Genomic DNA, 23916 nt, shown 5'->3' with positions numbered 1-23916 from the left:
GCGACGGGTTATCCGGTGCGACGTTGTCGCACCTAATGTCGCACCGAATAAACTTTTAGGTGCGACATTTGAAGCATTGGGTGCGACATTCGTCGCAGCGGATAACATATTTTGTCCTAGTGTTACCAGGCTTACTGAGAAACTTATATCTGGTCTTGTGTGAGCCAGATAGATAAGCTTCCCAACAAGTCTTTGGTATTGACCCTTATCCACTCTATTCTCAGTGCTGCTCTTCAGTAGCTTCACAGTTGAATCCATTGGAGTCTCAGCAGGTTTGCACCCCAGCATACTTGTGTCTTTGAGCAGATCCAGTGTGTACTTCCTCTGAGACACTGAGATTCCAATCTTGGACCTTGCTACTTCCATGCCGAGGAAATAACTCAACTCTCCAAGATCTTTGACTTCAAACTCAGTAGCCAGAACACGTTTGACCTTCATGATCTCTTCTTCATCATCGCCTGTGAGGATTATATCATCCACATAAACACTGAGGATGGTACATTTTCCCTGAGCTGAATGCTTGGTGAACAAGGTGTGATCTGCATGGCTTTGGCTGAACTGGCAGCTCTTGAGGACTCTTGTGAAGCGCCCAAACCAGGCTCGTGGACTCTGTTTGAGTCCATAGATGGACTTGTGGAGGTGACAGACCTTGCTTTCATGATCACCTTCAAATCCCGGGGGCAAGTCCATGAACACTTCTTCCTCAAGTGTGCCATTAAGGAAGGCATTTTTGACATCTAACTGGTACAATGGCCAATCCAAGTTTGATGCAATGGACATAATGACCCTGATTGTATTTAGTTTAGCCACAGGTGCAAATGTCTCTTGGTAGTCAATTCCATAGGACTGAGTATATCCTTTGGCTACAAGTCGAGCTTTGTACCTTTCAATTGAGCCATCTGACTTGTATTTGACCGTGAACAGCCATCGGCACCCCACTGTTCTCTTTTCTCTTGGCAGTTCCTCAATGCTCCAGGTCTTGTTTTTCTCTAGGGCTTCTATCTCCTCCATTGCAGCTTTTCTCCATTCAGGGATTGACATTGCTTCCTGAATTGTATATGGTGTGGTGACTTGATCCAGTTGAGTCAGGAAGGCTTGATACTTGCTGGAGAGATTCCCATAGTAGATGAAGTCTTCGATCTGGTATGGACCACATGCTCGTGATGGCTTTCTCAAGGCAATGGGAAGATCAAGACCTGTTTCACTGTCAATTGTACTATTTGCAGGTATTTCAGGACTAATGTTACCTTGATTTGATTCATCTGTGATGTTGATTAAGGATCGATCAGGTGATGTCTCATAGGAGTGCTGAGGTGTGTGTGTCTCTTGTGGCATCTGATCTTGGTGAGATTCATTTGTGAGGTGAGGCTCTTGTTGTGGATCTGGTATGGTGTCTATGATGTTTATGGTAGTAGGCATGGACTGAGTGTGGTGGATTGGTGTGCTTGAGGTTTCTATGAGTCCTTCAGAGGAGTCATAGTATGGTGTGGTCTCATGGAAGGTAACATCATAGGAAATATAGGTTTTCTTGTTTTGAGGTGAGTAGCACTTGTATCCCTTTTGAGTGGAAGAATAACCAATGAAGATACATTTGATGGACCTAGGATCCAATTTGCTGTGATCATATGTGTGTACAAAGACAGAGCATCCAAAGACTTTAGGTGAGATGGTGGATATGAGCCTAGTTGTTGGAAAGGATTCTCTCAGTTTCTCACATGGGGATTTGAATCCTAGGACTCTTGAGGGCATCCTATTGATGAGGTATGTGGCAGTTAGAATGGCTTCTCCCCAGAGGTATTTTGGTACATGTGAGGTAAACATAAGGGATCTAGCTACTTCTAATAGGTGTCTGTTTTTCCTTTCTGCAATGCCATTTTGTTGAGGTGTTTGGACACACGAGCTAAGGTGAATGATGCCCTGAGATTGAAAGTAAGTGTTGAGTTGTGCATTGAAATAATCTTTGGCATTATCTGAATGTATAATATGTATGTCTGTGGTGAACTGGTTTTTTATCATTTTGTGAAACTGGATGATGATTGAGCTAGCCTCAGATTTGTCTTTCATAAGGTATACCCAACTTATTCTAGTGTGGTCATCAATGAGGGTTAGGAACCATCTAGCACCATTTAGATTTTTCACTCTTGAGGGACCCCAAATGTCACTATGTAAAACAGAAAAAGGTTTTGATGGGACATATTGCTTAGGGTTATAAGAGGTACGAGTATGCTTTGATAGTTGACACACATCACACTGAAACAAATTTGTATCTTTATTGATGAATAATTTGGGAAACATTTTCTTGAGGTACATGAAATTAGGGTGGCCTAAGCGATAGTGATGCAACATAATATCTCTATCTGCTTGAGAGAAGGCTGACTTATATTTGAGGATTGAAGCTGAGGCAATTTTGCTGGTCTCGGAGCTTGTCTTGATGAGGTAGAGTCCACCACACATTTCAGCACTGCCAATCGTCATCCCTGATTTCTTTTCCTGAATTTCACAAGACACATCATCAAAGATAGTTAGGCAACATGAGTCCTTATTTACCTTATAAACAGATAGTAAATTGCAGTGTAACTTAGGTACATGTAATACAGAACTCAGTGTGAGTTGATTGGTGATTTTTACTGAACCAATCCCAGCTACCAAGGCCTTTGATGCATCGGCTATTGTGACATACAAATTCTCATTACATGGTGTATAATGGTGAATAGATGGAAACGGCTTGACATGTGATCTGATGCCCCAGAATCCATGATCCACACAATTGAGAGATTAGTAATCACATGGTATGCTGTTAAGGCTTGAATAGCCTCATGTATTGTACCTCTTTGAGCCATCAGTCCAGTTGAAGGCGAGTCACCTTGTTGGCTGGCTTTTCTGATGAGGCATGTGAGCATCTCAAGCTGCTCTGGACTGAAGGGGCTTGAGGATGCTGAATTGGCTTGTGTCTCCTGGTCTCTTGAGTACCTTGAAGGCTTCCAGTTTGCAGGTTTTCCATGAATCTCCCAGCATGTCTCACGTGTGTGTCCTGGCTTCTTGCAGTGCTCACAGTAGGGTCTTCCTTTCTTGGTCTTGTTGTATGGTGCCTTAGCAGCCAGGGCATGAGACTCTTCGTGAGCTATCAAGGCAAAGACATCATGAGGACTTGGAGAGGATTGGAGTGCAGTCATCATGAGCTTTCTACGGCTTTCTTCATGTCTGGCCATTGAAAATGCTTCACAAAGTGTTGGCAGTGGCTTGATGCTCAAGATTCTCCCTCTGACCTCGTCTAGCTCATTGGTGAGACCTGATAAGAGCTTGAATACACGCTTGGTTTCCAAGATCTTTGAATAGAGCAGCGAGTCTTCAGGGCAGTTCCACCTGTGTTGATCATATACATCGATTCTTTGCCATAATCTTGTCAGTGTGCTATAATATTGAGTAACAGAAGCATCTCCCTGTTTTGAGTCATGAAGAAGGTTTTCTGTCTCAAATAGCTCCGATGTGTTTTCTGAATCTGAAAAGGTGATACGAGCAGCTTCCCAAATTTCAGATGCAGTAGAGTAAAGCAAGAAATTTTCACCTATCTCAGGCATCATAGAATTAACAAGCCATGACATGACCATGCTATTCTCAGCCTTCCAAATTTTGAATTTTGGATCATCTTTCTTCGGGGTTTTGGCTTCTCCGGTGAGGTGATCGTCTTTGCTGCGACCACAGATGAACATTTGGACAAACTGAGACCATTGAAGGTAGTTTTGGCCATTGAGCTTGTGACTGGAGATGGTGTGAGGGTTTTGATCGGCCATGGAGGTGTTTAGGGAAGGGGTTTCGGATGAGGAAGCTAGGGCGTGTGATTGACCATATTTAGTCATTTTCTGGATCGAGGTTAACACTGCTCTGATACCATATAGAATTTAGGCTAGTGTTTTATGAGGGAATACTCGATGATTATTCTCATACATTAACAGTACTTAAATACACGAATTAGAAGAGTAAAAATAGCTGAACTAACAACAACCTTATCAGCTATAAACGAGGAACCGATAACAACTTATTTCCTAAGCTAACTCTGCTAACAACCCCTAAATACAAGGAAGCTTGACCAACACGTCAACTCCAAATACCCGGAATTCAAAACAGCTCGCTCCAGCTCGCTCAACTCCTCAGCTCGCTCCAGCTCGCTTCAGCTCGCTCAGCTCACTAGCTTGTACGGCTTTGTATGCTGAAGCTAGTCTTTTCCCGAAATTCTACACTCCCCCTTAAGCTCGCTGGTGGATGTCAAACAAGGCGAGCTTGGAACAATTGTTGGTGAAGAGTTGACGTGGTAATGGCTTGGTAAATATGTCAGCAGCTTGATCTGCAGAACTCACATATAGCAGGGAGATCACCTTTTCTTCAATCTTCTCACTCAGAAAATGGCGATCAATTTCGACATGTTTTGTTTTGTCATGCTGAACAGGGTCTTTAGCCATACTTATTGCTGGCTTGTTGTCGCACAATATCTTCACTGGGCCATCTATCTTGATCTTCAAGTCCTCGAGCAGCTTCTTTAGCCACATTCCTTCACACACTCCATGAGCTAAAGATCTCAACTCTGACTCAGCACTACTTCTGGCTACAACTGACTGATTCTTCCTCCTCCAAGTGACCAGGTTTCCCCACACAAATGAGCACATGCCTGAGGTTGATATGGAGTTAGTCTTTGAGCCTGCCCAGTCTGCATCGCTGAATACTTGAATTTCACGGCTTGATTGTTTCTTGAACATTAATCCCATTCCTGGTGTGGACTTGAGGTATCTGAGGATTCTCATTACAGCTTCCATGTGAATCTCTGAGGGGTCATTCATGAAGCGGCTTACTAGGCTTACTGAGAAACTTATATCTGGTCTTGTGTGAGCCAGATAGATAAGCTTCCCAACAAGTCTTTGGTATTGACCCTTATCCACTCTCTTCTCAGTGCTGCTCTTCAGTAGCTCAACTCCTCAGCGAGCTTTGCTCCAGCTCGCTCAACTCCTCAGCTCGCTCCAGGTCGCTCCAGCTCGCTAGCTTGTACGGCTTTGTATGCTGAAGCTAGTCTTTTCCCGGAATTCTACAATACTCACACGGTTATAGTGAATTGGGATATAACCCACCTTTGGTTAATTTCTTGTAAATAGCCAAATTAACTTATTAACAGATTAATAAAAGACTTATTTAACTCAGCCAAACATGTAAAAAAGATAGTAATAGGCTGCCACGTATGCAAGTTGGCTATTTACAAAGTATTTACCAAAGGTTGGCTAATTTACAATTCCTATAGTTTAGTTGGCTTACGTAGCCAATTTTTTGTATATATATATATAGATATATATATATATATATATATATATACATGCATGTGTATATACATATATATACATGTATATAGATTAATCGGTGGTACACTACTACAAATTAACATATTGGGTGCGGAAGGGTATTAGGTGCGACATGTCTCACCTAATAGTCGCACCTAAGCGCATATTAGGTGCGACATGTCGCACCGGGTACTCACCCGGATGACTAAAATTTTTGCTAATGTTTAGTGTTATTCGGTGCGACTATGTCGCACCTAATATGAAATTGTCGCACCTAATACCTTTAGGTGCGACAAATGTCGCACCCAATATGTTTCAAATTTAAACTTGTCAGCCGAACCCCTCCGAAATTTTTCGGATCTAGGATTTCATATTGGGTGCGACACTGTCGCACCCAATATGATTATTAGGTGCGACAAAGTCGCACCCAATAGTTTAGGGTTTTAAACCGAACCTCTTCTTCTCTTTCACTCATTCACTCTTCTCTCTCTCTCACCTTCTCACTCTCTTTCTCTCTGCTCCCCGCTCCGCCGTCCCTCCCCGCCGCCGTCCCTCCCCGCGCCGCCGCTACCTCCCTGGTACGTCACCCTCTATCTCTGTCTCACCGGCCGTCTTTCTCTCTCTCTCTCTCTCTCACGGTCTCACTCTCTCTCCCTCTCACCGTCTCACTCTCTCCCTCTCTGCCAGTCAGCCCCGCCGCCGCCTGGACCAGGCACCGCCCAACCCGCCCCGGCCCGCCCAACCGCCATACGCCTCCTGTCCACGCCCCCCGCACGCCAACCCGCTCCGGCCCGCCCAACCCGCCCCGGCCCGACCTCTGCCCTCCCTCGGCCCAGCCCCCCCGCCACCGCCCGACCTGCCCCGGCCCGACCTCTGCCCTCCCTCGGCCCAGCCCCGACCCACCGCCGTTGAACCGCCATCAGTCCCCCGACGTAATCAGCCTTAACCCCGACATCGTTATCTCGAAGCTTAGTGACAATTTTTATATAATTGCCCTCCCTCGCACCTAATAGTCGCACCTAAGCGCATATTAGGTGCGACATGTCGCACCGGGTACTCACCTGGATGACTAAAAATTTTGCTAATGTTTAGTGTTATTCGGTGCGACTATGTCGCACCTAATATGAAATTGTCGCACCTAATACCTTTCGGTGATACAAATGTCGCACCCAATAGGTTTCAAATTTAAACTTGTCAGCCGAATCCCTCCGAAATTTTTCGGATCTAGGATTTCATATTGGGTGCGATGTCGCACCCAATATGATTATTAGGTGCGACAAAGTCGCACCCAATAGTTTAGGGGTTTTAAACCGAGCCTCTTCTTCTCTTTCACTCATTCACTCTTCTCTCTCTCTCATCTTCTCACTCTCTTTCTCTCTGCTCCCCGCTCCGCCGTCCCTCCCCGCGCCGCCGTTACCTCCCTGGTATGTCACCCTCTCTCTATGTTTCACCGACCGTCTTTCTCTCTCTCTCTCTCTCACCGTCTCATTCTCTTTCTCTCTCTCTCTCTCTGCCAGTCAGCCCCGCCGCCGTCTCTTACCACCGCCGCCTGGACCAGCCACCGCCCAACCCGCCCCGGCCCGCCCAACCGACACACGCCTCATGTCCATGCCCCCCGCACGCCAACCCGCTCCGGCCCTCCCAACCCGCCCCGGCCCGCCCAACCGCCATACGCCTCATGTACACGCCCCCCGCGCACGCCAACCCGCTCCGGCCCGCCCAATCCGCCCCGGCCCGACCTCTGCCCTCCCTCGGCCCAGCCCCGACCCGCCGCCGTTGAACCTCCCTCGCCCCAGCCCCCCGCCACCGCCCGACCTGCCCCGGCCCGACCTCTGCCCTCCCTCGGCCCAGCCCCGACCCGCCGCCGTTGAACTGCCCTCGGTCCAGCCCCGACGTAATCAGCCTTTAACCCGACATCGTTATCTCGAAGGTTAGTGACAATTTTTATATAATTGTTATTTAGTAGTTTATTTAAATTGAAATTAAAATTGAATTTGAAATTTGAATGTTTATTTGATTTAATTAGTTAAGTTAATTTACTATTTTTCTCCTCCTAATTAGTTTTATGGATATATGTTTAGTTGAATTGTTCGTTAAATTTGATTGCAATTTGTTGAAAATTTGGTTAATTAGTTAATTAGTAGCATATTTAGTTAGATTAATTAGTAATAGATATGAATATATTTTAAAATGAGTTAGTAACATGTTAAATTTAACGTAATTATATTGAAAATTTATTGTGATCGAGCCACGGAGGCTCGATTTAGTATTTAGTATGTTAATAGGGTAGTCTTGGTTTGTTATATATGTGTTTTTTTTTAATTGCAGATTTTGGTTAGTCAATATTTTAGGGAAAACTCTATCGAATTCTCAGTAGAATAGTACGTATTTGTCAAAAAAAATTAATTCTTTCAATAATGTAACGAATTCTAACCATTTTTCAAAATTAATACATGTTTTTCACAATTTCTTTTTCACTCTTACAAATTCGCTCTCGACACTGGCGAGCTTGTGCCTGCAGATCCTATTCGCAAAGAGATTGATATGGCTATCATTCGCGATGCGAAGAGGATGCGCCGTGGCCAGAAGTCGAGGTTGTCGCAGCTCTTCTTCAACACATTTTGCGGGAGTAAGGATCTCGCTAAAAACGAAACTCCTAAAGGCTATAACTAGGAAGCCTGATTGAAAGCAATAGAGCATTCGACTCGCCGGAACATAAGGTATGAGTTGAACTTTCGATGGTTATTTGAATTTCTTAATATTAAACTTAACGAATTTATGTCTCGCAGGCGAAGTCTGTCCGCAATCGGGAAAATTCGAAGATGAAGAAGACGAAAGCGAGACAAGGGTCACTTAGTTTTTTTGGTCATCGCTCGAGGAACGTAAGTCGCTTAATATTAATATGCAATATATATGTGATTCATATTTTAATGTTCAAAAATTACAGCGAAGGGAAGATGGGAGTATAGGCTCGGCTTTAGCGATATGGTCAGAAAAACACCATGACGCTAAGGGATCGTGGACGACGGACTACGCGAAGTCGCAATTCGTAAGTTATTTGTTTTATTTACTATATTTAATTATATAAATTATTCTTATCTGATAAGTTTTTTTTGTGAAGGATCAAATCACCGCCCAGACGATAGATATTTTGCGGCAAGCGGAGGAGCGAAACGCCGTGATCTCCCAAGAAGATGCAGATATGTACGCGATGCGCGACGTTTTGAGAGTACGCAGAGACTGGGAAGTCGGTTTAGGGCCTTCGATCCCAAGGTCATCGCTGAATGTTGCCCAAACGCTAGATACGGGCTCCTCAAGTTCGTCATCTCAGACCGATCCATTGGTTGCCGAGATGCGAGCTCAGATGGATGCCCAACAAGCCGAGCTACAAGAGATGCGGCAACAGATCGCTTTTCTCAGCCAAATGCACAACCAGCCTCCCACGACTCCTCAACCTCCGCCTGCATCGCAACCAGGGGGGAATGATCATCAGACGCCAGGTTCCACGCCGGATTCTACGCTTGGTTCGATGGATTTCTTGCGAGAACGTCCTTACGGAAGCGGCGGAATGAGCGGCAGCGCGTCAGGCAGCAGTGGACGAGGACGCGGAAGCGGTTCTCGAAGTTCTGGCAACTTATTCGGTACAGGGAATTCTACTATCGATAAGTTTTATAGGAAAAAAAATTAGGAATTAATTTTTTCGCCTTTTTAGAATGAATTTGTACTTTTATTTAAGATTTCTATTTTCAGAATATTATTTCTAATTACTTTAGAATTTTGTTAATTAATTTTTATTTAATTCTAAATGAATTTTGATTTAATTTTCTAATTTTGTAATTTTTTTTAATTTAAAAAACATATTCGGTGCGACATTGTCGCACCGAATATAATGGCGTGAATGTTATTAGGTGCGACAATATCGCACCCGATATGAATAACCCGCCAATTTTTATCAATTTGGTAGGAAAATAGTTTGAACATTAGGTGCGACAATGTCGCACCTGAAAGTGTCGCACCTAAAGGTATTAGCGACGGACTTTTAGGTGCGACTTTGTCGCACCTAATGTCGCACCTAATAAACTTTTAGGTGCGACATATGAGGTATTTGGTACGACAATCGTCGCACCGGATGACGTTTTTTGTCCTAGTGGTAGAGTGTTCTTATGATATTAATTTACAATAAAACAAAATAATATGTGTGATGTTATAATAGTTTTCGAATTGGTGTTTAACACTTTTCTTTATGCACCAATAAAAAGTATATAAAGTACGTGTGCGGTGAGAATATTTTCTTTTTGAATGTATACATTTCGCAAGCAAACTAAATACATTATACGTATAGAAAAGGAAAATAATAATTTCCTTATAACTTTTTCAGCGTGAAATAAATCAGACCTTCAATGCTCGCATTAGTTATTACGTTTATGGTTCAAATCCCAAATCTTGCTATAGCTCATTTTTACATTTAAGAATTTTCTCTCCGTTTTCTCTCGCTCCTTCTCCCCATTATTCTTTTGAAATTAAATAAAACTTTAGATAGCACTTAGTATCTTTCCCCAGTTTTGGAGTCTAGAAGAACAATATCAGCCATTTTTTTTTTGCTCTTCTACTGAGGTATTTTTGGGCGATAATTATTATTCTTCACATATTCTTTTAGGAATGGATATCTAGTTTTTTTTTTTGGTATAAATAAAATTTGACGATATAATCGTTTTGTTGTTTGGATGGGTTTGTTTTTATACTTTGGAATTAAACGTCTCGTTTTATATAGCTAGGAATATTCTTTTGATCTGAAATTTGTATACATGAATAATTTGAAATGTTTCTGAAATGTGTTTAAAATATTTTTGGACGAAGGATTTTTATCATAAAAATTATTTACAAACGGTGCGCATATATTTTATTTCTGTTTTAAACAGCATGTTATTTTATCTTAAAACAAATAGCTACAAAACGTATTTTGGAATGAAAGTTTTATACATGATACTTTTATGTGTGTTTGTTATATGATAACTATTTCTAAATTTTAATTTTGTACCAATACATTTAATTTAGTTCTGTTTTTTTAATCCGATTTTGGTCATACCACTGAAGATTAAAACGTTCAATTATTTATTCTCTAGATGCTGGATTTTTTTTTTTCAAAATTTTTCCAAAAACGTTTTTTTTCCCGATACTTTAGGATTAAGGGTATTTTGGTCTTTCCATGTCCAATTTCGTTTCTGGAATTTTTTCAGCAACCTTTTATGATTTTTAAAGTACCATAGATAGTTAGTGATAAATTTTATTCCGTTTAGGTTCCGATTCGATTAGAACTTTCAATCATTCACCTAGTCAAAGATCGTTTTTCCCGACTAAAAAAATGTGAGAATAATCTCATTGCAATACGGATTCGAGTGTATAATCTGATTTGATTATTATGGGTTATGCGATTGTTTGTTTGTTTGATATGTTATATATGTGGTTATGTGTTGTTGAGTTGATTTCGTTTATTATGATATGTCTCGTTGTGATGAGCATGTATAGTTTAGTTAAAATTTGCATCTTAATCATGTTATTATTTATGTTTATGTCATATGTCATCTTTGTATGCAATGCAAATAATCAAGTGATAAGATAAGTAAGAGAGCCATACCCCCTCGAGCTACGGAGGTATTAACAGAATTCTCTCGAGCCCCGTGGTTTGTTTCCAAAGTGTACACTGAAATTGGTATAACTACTCTAGGGGTACTCCGAATAAAATATGATAAGATTTACGATACGAAAGACCATGACACCGTTAGAACTAAAACACTAATAACCGGTGCATTACTCATCTTTTTGTGGGTCATAGTTATTCTCGCTGAGCGTTAGCTCATTTTATATGTATTCGTCCGTGTGTAGGTAAACAACAAATGAACAAATGAGGAGGGTGGATCAGCGGCGTTCGATGGCTAATGGGTTGGGTTGTAATTCCGCTCGTTTTTAAAAAGATTTCCGTTATGCAATTTTCTAAACACTCGGTTTGAGATTTTATGGTTAAGATATTTTTAAAGTTTAATTATCTTTGCCAAATTGAAGTTGAATTTCATGGTTTTAGTTCCGTTAATTATTTTCCAATCATCTACTTTGGTTCTGAATTATAAATTAAGCATTTTTTTATTTTTATCAAATAATATTGTAAGACTTTAAACGTGGTTATTTTCAAAGTTGTTTTATTTTAAAGTCTAGACTTTATAAATATTTGAAATGATGTTTATATATATATATCCACTTTTTTTCCAAGTAAAATAATTTAGTTTAGTATGACGATCCGTAAAGCCGGGTTGTCACAAAAAAAATAGGATTAAACTTTAATTAAAAATAATCGTACTAAAAAATTGTAAATAAAAAATTAACTGTATCTTTTTTTTTCTTTCCTATTTTCTCTTTCCTAATTGATTTCGGAAAATTAATTGTCGACCACGAAAAATAAAGTAAAGTATATTATATGAAAGAGAACCACTCGCAGAAAGATATATTTTTTAAATAAATTGTACATTCCAATTTTAACCATTCTAGAATTAGAAAGTGTAATATCACTTTCATATTGAGGCTTGAAGATTATTAATTGTTATGCCGTTATTTTCACATGGTGTAAATAACACCCCGAGAGCAAAAAAACGAAACATCAAGCCCATACACAAGACTCGAGCCCACAAGCAAATTCACGCGCCAAGCTCCGAGTCAACACTCATAAAATGTCTTTCAAAAGAGACTCTCAAAGAATGTTTTCAAGCGAGACTTGTTGACAAATCTTCAAGACAAAACCACAAAAATGACCACCCGGTCGGCCAAAGAAAATGACCACCCAGTCGGCCGAAAAAGAAGACCATCCGATCATCTTCACTCGGTCAAGACCACCCGGCCATCTTCACTCGGTCAAAATCACCCGGTCATCTTCACTCGGCCAAGATCACCCGGTTATCTTCACTCAGCCAAGACCACCAGGTCATTTTCACTAGACCAATATCACCCGGTCATCTTCACTCGGCAAAGACCACCCGGTCATCTTCACTCGGCCAATATCACCCGGTCATCTTCACTCGGCCAAGACCACCCGGTCATCTTCACTCGGCCAAGACCACTCGGTCATCTTCACTCGGCCGAAATCACCCGATCATCTTCACTCGACCAAGATCACCCGGTCGTCTTCCCTCGGCCAAGACCACTCGGTCGTCTTCACTCGGTCAAGACCACCCGACTATCTCCACCACCCAATCAAGTACTTTTCACCAAACTCTTGGCTCCTATAAATACCCCACTCATTCACAACACAATGTAAGTTTCTCTCAACTTGTCAAAACTCTACAAAAATCACACCACCACTTTCTCTCTCTAGAAAACATAGAGACAAGTATAAATTGTTTACCAAAAACACAATACAACACGACTAATGTTGAGCGTCGGAGAACGCGCCGAGGGAAAACCATCCGCGTCCCTCTAGATTCACGTTTTCTTGTGGTTAGGTGAAAGTGCAAGGATTCGAAGATCCGACGAAGAACGCGAAGATCCGAAGACCCGGACACTAGAAGACTCGAATAACACGATGAACATGAACACGTGAGAACATGAAGAACATGGAAGATTCAAAGGGTTGAAGACTCAAATAAGCAAAGACTCAAGAACTCAACGAAGAACGCGAAGAACACGATGAACGCGGAAGATCCAAAGACCCGGAAACTCAAGAACTCAACGAAGAACGCGGAAGATCCGAAGACCCGGAAACTCAAGAACCCGGAGACCCAAATATCTGAATAACACAAACATGTCGAGAAGACAAGAACTTCACCAAACCCAAACTGCGTGCGGTCATAGGATCCGGCCCTAGATCGAACCACGGACGGTTCTTAGTGCTAATCCAAAAACTCGATTAACATTTTGGCGCTAGAAGGAGGGGTACTCGAAAACAACCACGAGTGCCCACCGGCAGATTCACTTCCTTCTTGGAAGATCACAAAACTCATGAACGACAAATGGCTAGGCACCTAGCCATCTCTGAGGGCGGCGCACCTCCGGCGGGAAGTGTCGCACTCCACACTCGGGCTCGAGGCCGCCAAGCTCAAGAGAACAATGCCCCTCGAGACGAGGCTCAACCCGTGCCCATTCATGACGACCGAGACGCACGGATGGAGCGAATAGAGACAAGCCTCTTCCAACTTGCCGGTATTGTTGGAAGGATCGGGGGCCGAAACACTATCGTTGAAGACATCTTCAATGATCAAGATGAACGAGACGTATCGGAGTATATCCCACTGGGACCTGAGATACAAGATTCAGAGCAAGGTCCCAACGACAACCCCAATCTCGAAGATGAAGACCTCGAGCCCCGCCAAGAGGTTAGCAATGACGCTCCCGATCCGAGTATTCGTGACATCAGGCACATTGTTCCCGATTTGGCGAGAGAGAACCGTGAACGTCACCAACATCACGAGACGCATGAGGCTCGCCGAGCGGCCGTTGATCCAAGGCCACGAAACTGCCAAGCAAATTCGCAAAGCTCTCGCTTCTTATCCGAGTTGAGAACATGACGTTTACGTCTATCCGCCTTCGATCGCATAAGCCACGAAGAAGACATGGCAGATAGCGGCGATGCTCAGAGATTCACACCATCAAGGCGTGTCCTCAATCCGACATCCGCTCCCCTCCATGATGAAGACTTGAGACAAAAACTGAATGCACGTTGGGAGATTTCACGGAATCTCCCACCTCCTGAACCAGAAAACCCCCAAGCAGGGACAGCGCCGATCCCGGCTAACCCAACTCCACCACACGTCGTGCCACTCGATCAAGCATCGAACGAGAGGGGGCGCACGATGAGACTTGCCCCCACAACGACTCCCGCTGACAACGCGGATATGATGACCCTCTTCCAAGAATTGAGGGACGAAGTGCGAGGTCTACAAGCTGCCCAGATCTTGACGCCAGACATCTGCAACATGATGGAGGACGTCGCCTCACCTTTCACTACAGAAATCCTAGCAGAAGATTTCGCGCGTGACTTTCGCCTCCCGACCACATCAACATATGGTGGGAAGACCGATCCCATTCCTCACATCCAGCATTACCAGATGTGGATGAAGGTGGGAAGACACTCGCCAGCGATCATGTGCCAGACATCCTGCCTCACTCTGAGCGGCCCCACCTATCAATGGTTTCTCAAGCTGAGGCCCGGCACCATTCACTCATTCGAAGAGCTACAACAAAGCTTCATTGCCCGTTTCAGCGGCTCCAGAGAACGGAAGCTGGGAAAGAATCATCTCTGCACTATCAAGCGGAGAAGGAATGAGTCTCTGCGTGAATACCTGTTGCGATTCACGGAGGAATCAAATAAGGTTGACAGATTCGAGGATGGCGACGCCATCTCGGCAATACTCGATGGACTCCAACTTGGAGGGTTCCTCGACTCTATTATAAGAAAAGAGCTAGGTACAATGACTGAACTCGCCGCTCGGGCCGGAAAGTACATAGCCCTCGAGGAATTCGTCCATGGACGGAGAGTCAACGACCAAACGAGCCGGAGAAGGGATGAGGATGAATTCGATGAGCTACGAAGGAAGAAAGCGAGATCCGACACCAGTAGTCGCCCCCCGACAGACCAAAAGCGCAGTTTGGTGAACAAGTTCCAAGAACAGGTCAACTTCACCCCGCTAAACACTAGACCCGAGAGAATCTTGGCCCTAGCTCGTGAGAAGTTCAACGCTCCTGAGCCAATGAGATGCGAGCCGGAAAGGTGGAACAAAACAAAGTATTGTGAATTTCACAAAGACCACGGACACATGACCTCTGAATGCTACCAGCTGAAAAACAAATCGAGGCTCTCATTCAAGGCGGAGACTTGAAGGAGTTTGTTCTCGCAATGGTTAACAACGCCGGAGCCTCGACAAGCAGACAAACTGCCACCACCAACGTAGAAGCCCGCGGCAACGAAACCCGAGCAAACACTCCCCTTCGCATCGTAGAATAGAGGGCCGCCCCGTAAGTTAGAGATCCGTGTGATAGATTGGACACCCAATGCTAAGACACGCATCCCCATTTTGCGATCTACCTGTTGTAATCCACCACGTGGAATATTTTATTTTTATTTCCTTTTTGTTAATCCGTTAGAGGGAGTGACTTTTGTAACTCACTTTCGCGAAAACTCCAAATTAATGAAATAATTCTCCTTTTTTGCTCTACTTAGAAAATTAGTAAAGCATTAAATAACAAATCTTCCAAGACTCGCGCCTTCCGAGGCACGATCTTCCGAGATCAAAGTCTTCCGAGACTCTTGCCTTCATAGGCACGATCTTCCGAGATCACAGTCTTCCGAAACTCACGCATTTCAAGGCACGATCTTTCGAGATCAAAGTCTTCTGAGACCCGCGCCTTCCGAGACACGATCTTCCGAGATCAAAGTCTTCCGAGACTCTTGCCTTCATAGGTACGATCTTCCGAGATCGAAGTCTTATGAGACTCGCACCTTCCTAGGTACGATCTTCCGAGATCAAAGTCTTCCGAGACTCACGCCTTTTAAGGCACGATCTTTCGAGATCAAAGTCTTCCGAGACCCACGCCTTTCGAGGCACGATCTTCCGTGATCAAAGTATTCCGAGACTCACATCTTTCGAGGCACGATCTTCCGATAACAAAGTCTTTCGAGACTCATGCCTTTTGAGGCACGACTTTCTGAGATCAAAGTCTTTCGTGACTCACTTATTACGACAACCAACCCTGTGGGGTCAATATTTTGCATATCCGCACCCCACGAGGCGCGCTAGTATGAGATACGTCTCCAAGTCACAAGATCAAAAGACATCAACTACGAACCTCTCGGGGAATTCAAATTAAATTTCTCGCACGACAAGTCGCTCAAGAAACTGGGGGGTTAATGTTATGCCGTTATTTTCAAATGGTGTAAATAACACCCCGAGAGCAAAAAAACGAAACATCAAGCCCATACACAAGGCCCGAGCCCACAAGCAAATTCACGCGCCAAACTCCGAGTCAACACTCATAAAATGTCTTTCAAAAGAGACTCTCAAAGAATGTTTTCAAGCAAGACTTCTTGACAAATATTCAAGACAAAACCACAAAAATGACCACTCGGCCGGCCAAAGAAAATGACCACCCAGTCGGCCGAAAAAGAAGACCACCCGGCCATCTTCACTCGGTCAAGACCACCCGACCATCTTCACTCGATCAAAATCACCCAGTCATCTTCACTCGGCCAAGACCACCCGGTTATCTTCACTCAGCCAAGACCACCCGGTCATTTTCACTCGACCAATATCACCCGGTTATCTTCACTCAGCCAAGACCACCAGGTCATTTTCACTCGACCAATATCACCCGGTCATCTTCACTCGACCAAGACCACCCGGTCATCTTCACTCGGCCAAGACCACTCGGTCGTCTTCACTCGGCCGAAATCACCCGGTCATCTTCACTCAACCAAGATCACCCGATCGTCTTCACTCGGCCAAGACCACCCGGTCGTCTTCACTCGGTCAAGACCACCCGGCTATCTCCACCACTCAATCAAGTACTTTTCACCAAACTCTTGGCTCCTATAAATACCCCACTCATTCACAACACAAGGTAAGTTTCTCTCAACTTGTCAAAACTCTACAAAAATCACACCACCACTTTCTCTCTCTAGAAAACATAGAGACAAGTATAAATTGTTTACCAAAAACACAATACAACACGACTAATGTTGAGTGTCGGAGAACGCGCCGAGGGAAAACCCTCCGCGTCCTTCTAGATTCACGTTTTCTTGTAGTTAGGTGAAAGTGCAAGGATTCGAAGACCCGACGAAGAACGCGAAGAATGTGGAAGATTCGAAGACCCGGAGACTCGAGGATCTAAAGACCTGGACACTAGAAGACTCGAATAACACAATGAACACGAACACGTGAGAACATGAAGAACATGGAAGATTCAAAGGGTTGAAGACTCAAATAAGCAAAGACTCAAGAACTCAACGAAGAACGCGGAAGATCCAAAGACCCGGAAACTCAAGAACTCAACGAAGAACGCGGAAGATCCAAAGACCCGGAAACTCAAGAACCCGGACACCCAAATATCCGAATAACACAAACATGACGAGAAGAGAAGAACTTCACCAAACTCAACCTACGTGCGGTCATAGGGTCCGGCCCTAGATCGAACCACGGACGGTTCTTAGTGCTAATCCAAAAACGCGATTAACATTAATTATGATTTATGTTTGAATATTCAATGTAATTGAAGATATATCGTATAATATGCAGCTTTAAAAGTATTAATTTCCAGTGGTGCCTTGCATAATTTAGTTGGTAATTCCACACCACTTTCAAAGTGGAGGTTGTGAGTTCAATCCTCACTGCTGGCAACAAAGATATCATTCTAAAATAAAAAATAAAAAATAAAAAGTATTAACTTTCCAATATATTGTATGATTTGGGATATAGAAATTCCAACTGTCTCTCCTCTCCTCTCCTCCCTCCTCTTTCCAAACAAAAAAAAAAATTAGTAATTTTTGGTGCTGCCACTTTCTCTAGGACACGAGGCTCCAATGGTCGTTAAAAAAGTGAGGTTTTGTCATTTGAGATTTCTCTCTAGTGGCTCTTAGGTTTTTTAGCATCTCTTTTGTGTGGTTGATATTCTTCAAGTGGTCTAGTGGGAGTTTAGTATAGTCCTTTTTTTTTCCTTGGGAGTCGGTCTTGAACTGAGGAGAGTCTTGGGAAACACATACGTGTGAGAGTTTAGTAAGGGGTTTGGGTAAAACTCGAGTGATATGATTCTCGGGACATGACAAAAACAGAGGACTTGAGTGATGTAGTGGCTCAGATAACTACAACACTGGTTAAAACACTTGGCTTGTCCAAGAGTGTAATTGTCCGCAGCGAAGGTGAAGAAGAGTTTAGGTTACTGCCTACCACTAGGCCAGTAGGGCTTAAACTCGATTACCTACGAGATTCACAAGTGAGCATTATGCTAAGAAAATGGCAATGCTTATTGGTGGGAAATATATCTACATCTCGTGTGTCAAAAATTATGTTTTGGTTGATTTTGTTCAAAAGTATTGAAAGCACTCCTACTTCTTTCTACTTGTGTCCAATTCCCACACATTTTATGGACATTGTTTAGTGACCATCTGCTATTTGTCCCTTCCCTGGTCCATACACATGCTTTTTTATCCTCGTCGTATTGCATCAAATATGCTCACAAGCTCAAAAATTATCATGGCACAAAATTTGTGATAGGCATAGTTTAATAATTGATGATATCCAATACAAATTATTAGTATCTTGTAAGTTACTTGTACTTGTCTCAAGATGATGGTAGCAGGTGGGTGGTCTGGTCATTAGTACTTTATAGATAATAAAATACATGGAATTTGTAAAATATAATATGGTGCTATATTAGTGAGTGGTTTCTTCATGAAGTTTTATAACATTATTGATCCCCAAATCTTTGCCCTTTAATTTTCTCTTAATCCCCAAATTAGTGAGCGGTTTCTTCATGAAGTTCTATAACATTTATGGGCTTTTTTGTGGTAGATCATCTTCAAAAATCTTCAAAATTGGCATCTATTATTATTATTATTATTATTATTATTATTATTATTATTATGGTCTAATTTTTCCCAAATTGTTATCGTAATATCAAGTGCGCCAGCAAACAACCATGATTTTTTTAGGTAAAATAATCTATTTTTGTTGTTTAATAAAAGTATGTGGACTTTGATTAATTAACAAAAGATATAGGGAGATCGATGCACTGCTGAAATAGACTGGAAACAAACAGAATATGGGTTTCGAGTACAAAACTAAACAAGGTGGTCATTCGATGTTGACAAAAGTAATATTAAAGACCATAAATGACATAATTTTAGAGTTTACAGACTACTAATTCAAAGAGAATGGAAGTCACTTTGTCACGATCTACATAATTCAGAATTTAAGGATCGCAGTGACGAAGGTTTATTTTATTGGCAAAACAAAATACGTTTATTTTATTGAATAAAGATCTAAGCAGGCATATATTGACTAGAATATGCTGAATTTATACTAAGCAGTGACGAAGGAGGAAAATAAATAGATTTTAGCCATTGGTGGAGGATACTCTATACAGTCCAATTATAATTAATCCCAAAAGTTACTTTGAATTGAATGATTTTCAAATATTTATATAATATTGTGTCTCGTAGTGACAGGTGGGGAAGCATAGCTGATTTTTAATGGTCAATCATTTGATGGGTGTTGTGAAAATGGAACATGTACAATATTTAATAAAATGAGACAAGGAAGGTCATATCCCATGAAATGGGGTCATACTCATGCCTCACAGTTTTATTTTATTTTTCCTTCTATTTTCCACCGTCTAAATAAAACCCTTAATTATTAACTCTTAAAAGAGTATCCCAAGCAAAGCCAACCAAAAATCTTATATAAATATTTATTTTATATTTAGAGAAGAAAAAGGACATCTTAGGATGCTGGAATATGATCACTATAATAACAGTCGCCCAATTAAATTTATTTCATCTTATGATCACACATGATCTAATCTTAAAATAATATAAAAATTGGCCATATACATATTTTTTTTCAAATGCCTTTGTTTATGGTGCGTTTAGATAGTAGGTTTATGGAAATCAAATTTTAATTAAATTACGCGAATGAGAAAATAATAAATAATTCCATACAAATGACGTCGTACTACCACAGAGATTCCTTAACATGTCTTAGGATTCCTTAAATTTCCAACTCTTTTTTGCTGCCATTTGCCCTTTGGGACTTGGATACAATTGTTTTTCCTCACCAAAATTTACCACATCCTTGTTTTGCCTTGCAGAAAATCAAAATAATTCCCAAGGCTTATGAAACTCAGTGATAAAAAATAATAAAAAAAAGCCTATGGACTGAAAATACTTTTCTCAAGTACAAACACCATTGTTTGACAAAAATGAAACTAATGGAAGATATATAAGGGTGTATTATATAGAAACAAGCAGAGAACTTTTTTAGGTGAAAAAAAATATACAACAGAGATCACAGACGCTTCATTGACAAATAATTGCAAGCAAAAAAGAGCCTCTTGCAATTTCAAGGGCATCATAATACAATTTCAACACAAAACACCCATACACTCTAATTCACACACACCCAATTTTTTGTTTCCCCTTTTCTCTTTCCCCGCCCCAAAACCCCGGCTTTTCAAGATCCCATCCGATACTCAGAGCCCTAATTGACCTACGATCTCGACTCAGCACGCTACGGGAACGAGAAAGTTACCGGTGGCATTGGAGGCGGGACCCGCGGGACAGGGTGGTTGACCGTTGTTGACTTTCGAATCGGAGAGTTGACTTTCAAGGGATTTCCAGGCGAGGCGGCGGCTCTCGGCGGCAGCGTCTGATTTGGCAGCGGCGCTGTCGAGGTCGCGTTGGGAGGCGAGGAAGAGCTCCTCGTCCATCTCCATGAAAACCTTCTTCACGTTGAGCGTCAGATTGAGCACCGCTTGGTTCCAGTGGCTCCGGGTGTTGCGTTCCAGCGCGCCCACCACCACCGGAACGATCGCGTGCCTGTTCTGCGTTATCAGGTTCAGTACGATCTCGTTGTTCCACATCAAGTGCGCTCGTTCCGCCACCTGGCAAAAGAAAAATAAAAGTATCCCACTAAGGTTAATATGAAATTCTTTTGAAGGAAAACGCGACGGAAATCAAAATTCTCTGTTGTATTTACCTGATAATGCGAGCTGTTGAGGCAGCGAGCGATCCTTCGGAAAAGCGGAAGCATGACCTTCTGAAACTCGGCCATGGTGATCATCTCCAAGATCTCCTCCAACTCCCCCAAGAACATCAACTCCTTCTGGCTATTGGTGACCGGCCAGTACTTCAACAGCCCGTTAATCACGCTCCCGACCAGCCTCGGGTCCTTGTCCACAAACTGAACCACGCAATAAGTCAACTGCTGGTGGTAAATCCCCACCGATCTCGGCCTGTGCAGCGGAATCAGAGCCCTCCAAAGGAACACCTTGTGCTCCTCCTTCAGCGGCGTCGCAAACCCGCTGATCACGCTCCCGAAGATCTCCAACAGCTCGGCCATCCCGTTGTGCCGCTCCGTCTCGAACACGAAGCGGTACACGATGTTGCTCACCGCTCTTCGCACGAACGGCCTGTGGGCCATGAATTTCCCGTAGATCCTGTGCAGGATCGTCTTCAGGCAGTCCCTCTCTCTCGGGTCCTCCGACTCGAACAGGTCGAGGAGCCTCAGGATGAACGAGTGGTCCAAGTGCTTCTTCGCCACCTTGGCGTCCAGCGAGGCGGAGCTCACGAACCGCAGGAGGAGGTCGTACACCACCTGTATGTGGGACCACGACGGGTCGAACATCGGCTCCTCTTCTCCGTCCGCTTCTCCGCCGCCGCAGACGGCGGAGCGGTGCTTCGGCGGGAACACCCGGAAGAGGTTCGCGGAGCACATCCTGCACATGGCGGCGATCGCCGGGTCCGTGAATTTCGCCGACCCGGACGAGACGAAGTCCACGAGCTCCACCAGGGTGTCCCGCCGGAGGTCGGGGTCTCCGGCGGGGTCGGAGCAGTGGTTCAGCTTCGCCACGAAGAGGCTCTGCTTTTGCTGGCTCGACGGGACGTCCTTGAAGGAGAGGTGCGGCTCGACGGGGTCGGCTCCGGCGGCCGTGATGCTCGCCGGGAACACCGCCGAGGAGACTCTCTTCACCACGTTCAGCTTGCTCGTCAGAGAGCTCGCTCCGATCGCGCACTGGAACGCGCTTCCAAACTTGCTCGAGCTATTGTTATTATTGGTGTTGTTGTTGTTGTTGGCGCCCGAATCGCCATCGACGGAGTCTGATTTCGGAGACTTTCGAGGGAGTTTGCTCAGGATTTGCTTCAGCATGGTATCAATGCTCAAGCATCTGATTCCAGATAAGAGAAGATGAAGAGAAAATGCTTAGATTCCAGGAAAAAGAAACAAACTTTGAAAGAATTTTTATGTCTCTATGGCAATCATCCTTAAAAAAAAAAAAAAACTAGTGTTCTTTTATAATCTGGGAAAAAAAAAACAGGCAATTCTATTAGAACATCTATATAGATCAAGAACTGGAAAGTAGCCGCAAATCATTCCATTGTGATCAAAATCAAGACATGAAACAAAGACTGGTTCATGATTGTTTCTCAAAAAATTCAATTATTATGCGATCACTAAGCAGCATTATCATGTTTCCTTGGAGCCAGAGAAAGTAATCAAAAGAAGAAGAAAAAAAAAATCAAAGTGAAAACCTAAGCTCAATTACAGTCAGTGTTTGAGTTTTGCGTGAATAATTGTGTAAATCAAATCCTAGGCACAGATCCAAACGCACCATGAAAAATTGACTCCACTAAAGCTAAAACTTCGGATTTGAAAAATTACAGAAAATAAGTCAATGAGCTAATATCCAACCAAGCTATATACAAAACAAAAAAAATAAAAAGACAGAGACTCGGATTTCCGTTACGGAAGTTAAATCGATCAATAGCATCTCAGATCTGAGACTAGAGGAATAACGAAACAGTAGACCACAAAAAACCAAAGATCTAAACCGCACTCCAAAGTAAGAATCTAGAACATAGAAATCATAGATTTCAAAGAAGAAGAAGAAGAAATCACGAGTTGCCAACGAAGAATCAACCGTTGAGACTAGAAAGTAAGCTAAACCATGATCTTCAACAATGCATAATCAAATCTCTGCAAGTCAAGCTAAAGTAACCATTCGGAAAGAGAGAGAAACAGAGATTTTAAATACCTGAGTTAGCGCAGATGAGTATGACAGTATATGAGTGAATTACAATCCGAAAGCTTTCGGCGAAAGAAATAGAGCAAAGAATAAGAACAAAGAGGTCATGATAGCCTCAAAAACTCTCCATTATGTGCGTTTTTGGGGGTGTGTGGGTTATTCCTTTTTTGAAAGAGAAAGCATTTTACTTTTTGAAAGATAGAGAGAGAGAAAGAAAAGGGAAAAATAAATGAAAAACAACAAAAACAGTGAGTTATTGGCTACGAAATACGAATAGAAGAAAGGACGAGTTTTGAGCCGCGATTGGGATTCAGTTCAAGGTCTCTCTCGTTTATTTGTGAATCTGATCTGAACGACAATCGTATCCATTGGAGAAGAAGAAGAAGAAGAAGAAGAAGAAGAAGATGATGAAGAGGTTCTCGATTGAAGAGAATAAGCGGTGTGGCATTGTCTGAGAATTGCAGGTACTAACAGTCTCCACCAATACAATAAGTTACAAAAATAAAAATAAAAATAAAAGTCTTTTGTTTAAATTAAACTAAATGCCTTCTGAAAAAGAGTTCAACATCTGTCTTTCTGTTGATTTGATGAATTTTCAATTTTTTATAATGTTTAATTTTCTCTTATTTTTTATAACTAAAATGTTTAATTTTCTCTTGTTTTTAATTATAGGGAAATCCTAAAATCACATCTCATTATAGATATATAAATGGATAATAAAAATAATAAGATTTTTTTTCAGAATAAAAATAACAAGATTTGATGGTTTACATTCTATCTTTTAATTTTTATAACGTATGAAAGCATTCTATCTTACAAA

General features: G+C 42.5%; 2 protein-coding genes across 2 annotated transcripts; both read right to left on the bottom strand.

The window, feature by feature from the left end:
- Positions 1-220: 220 nt before the first annotated feature.
- On the bottom strand, positions 221-3710 carry LOC149400941 (uncharacterized). Its single transcript, XM_089612154.1, has 5 exons — positions 2828-3710; positions 2596-2666; positions 2309-2490; positions 291-1615; positions 221-240 (listed from the first exon to the last, which is right to left on the bottom strand). Exons 1-5 carry the CDS (start codon positions 3708-3710, stop codon positions 221-223), a joined length of 2481 nt encoding a protein of 826 aa, XP_089468280.1.
- Positions 3711-20211: 16501 nt separating this feature from the next.
- On the bottom strand, positions 20212-23581 carry LOC149400940 (serine/threonine protein phosphatase 2A 57 kDa regulatory subunit B' kappa isoform-like). Its single transcript, XM_089611454.1, has 3 exons — positions 23106-23581; positions 21050-22238; positions 20212-20954 (listed from the first exon to the last, which is right to left on the bottom strand). The coding sequence occupies exons 2-3, from the start codon at positions 22217-22219 to the stop codon at positions 20574-20576; spliced, it is 1551 nt and encodes a 516-aa protein (XP_089467580.1). The 5' UTR covers positions 22220-22238; positions 23106-23581; the 3' UTR covers positions 20212-20573.
- Positions 23582-23916: the final 335 nt, after the last annotated feature.

This window comes from Urtica dioica, chromosome 4 (genome assembly GCF_054948205.1).
Source record: "Urtica dioica subsp. dioica isolate 48M chromosome 4, U.dioica_male_clone48M_v1_H2, whole genome shotgun sequence".
Classification (NCBI taxonomy): Eukaryota; Viridiplantae; Streptophyta; class Magnoliopsida; order Rosales; family Urticaceae; genus Urtica; species Urtica dioica.
This window is presented reverse-complemented; position numbering and strand designations above follow the sequence as displayed.

Coding starts and splice junctions, on each gene's coding strand:
- LOC149400940 (XM_089611454.1), bottom strand. CDS start 22,219: ATGCTGAAGCAAATCCTGAGCAAACTCCCTCGAAAGTCTCCGAAATCA. Junction 20,955..21,049: donor TCAACAGCTCGCATTATCAG/GTAAATACAACA, acceptor TTCTTTTGCCAG/GTGGCGGAACGAGCGCACTT.
- LOC149400941 (XM_089612154.1), bottom strand. CDS start 3,710: ATGTTCATCTGTGGTCGCAGCAAAGACGATCACCTCACCGGAGAAGCC. Junction 2,667..2,827: donor TGGACTGATGGCTCAAAGAG/GTACAATACATG, acceptor ATGTCACAATAG/CCGATGCATCAAAGGCCTTG. Junction 1,616..2,308: donor TTAGGCCACCCTAATTTCAT/GTACCTCAAGAA, acceptor ATATGATCACAG/CAAATTGGATCCTAGGTCCA.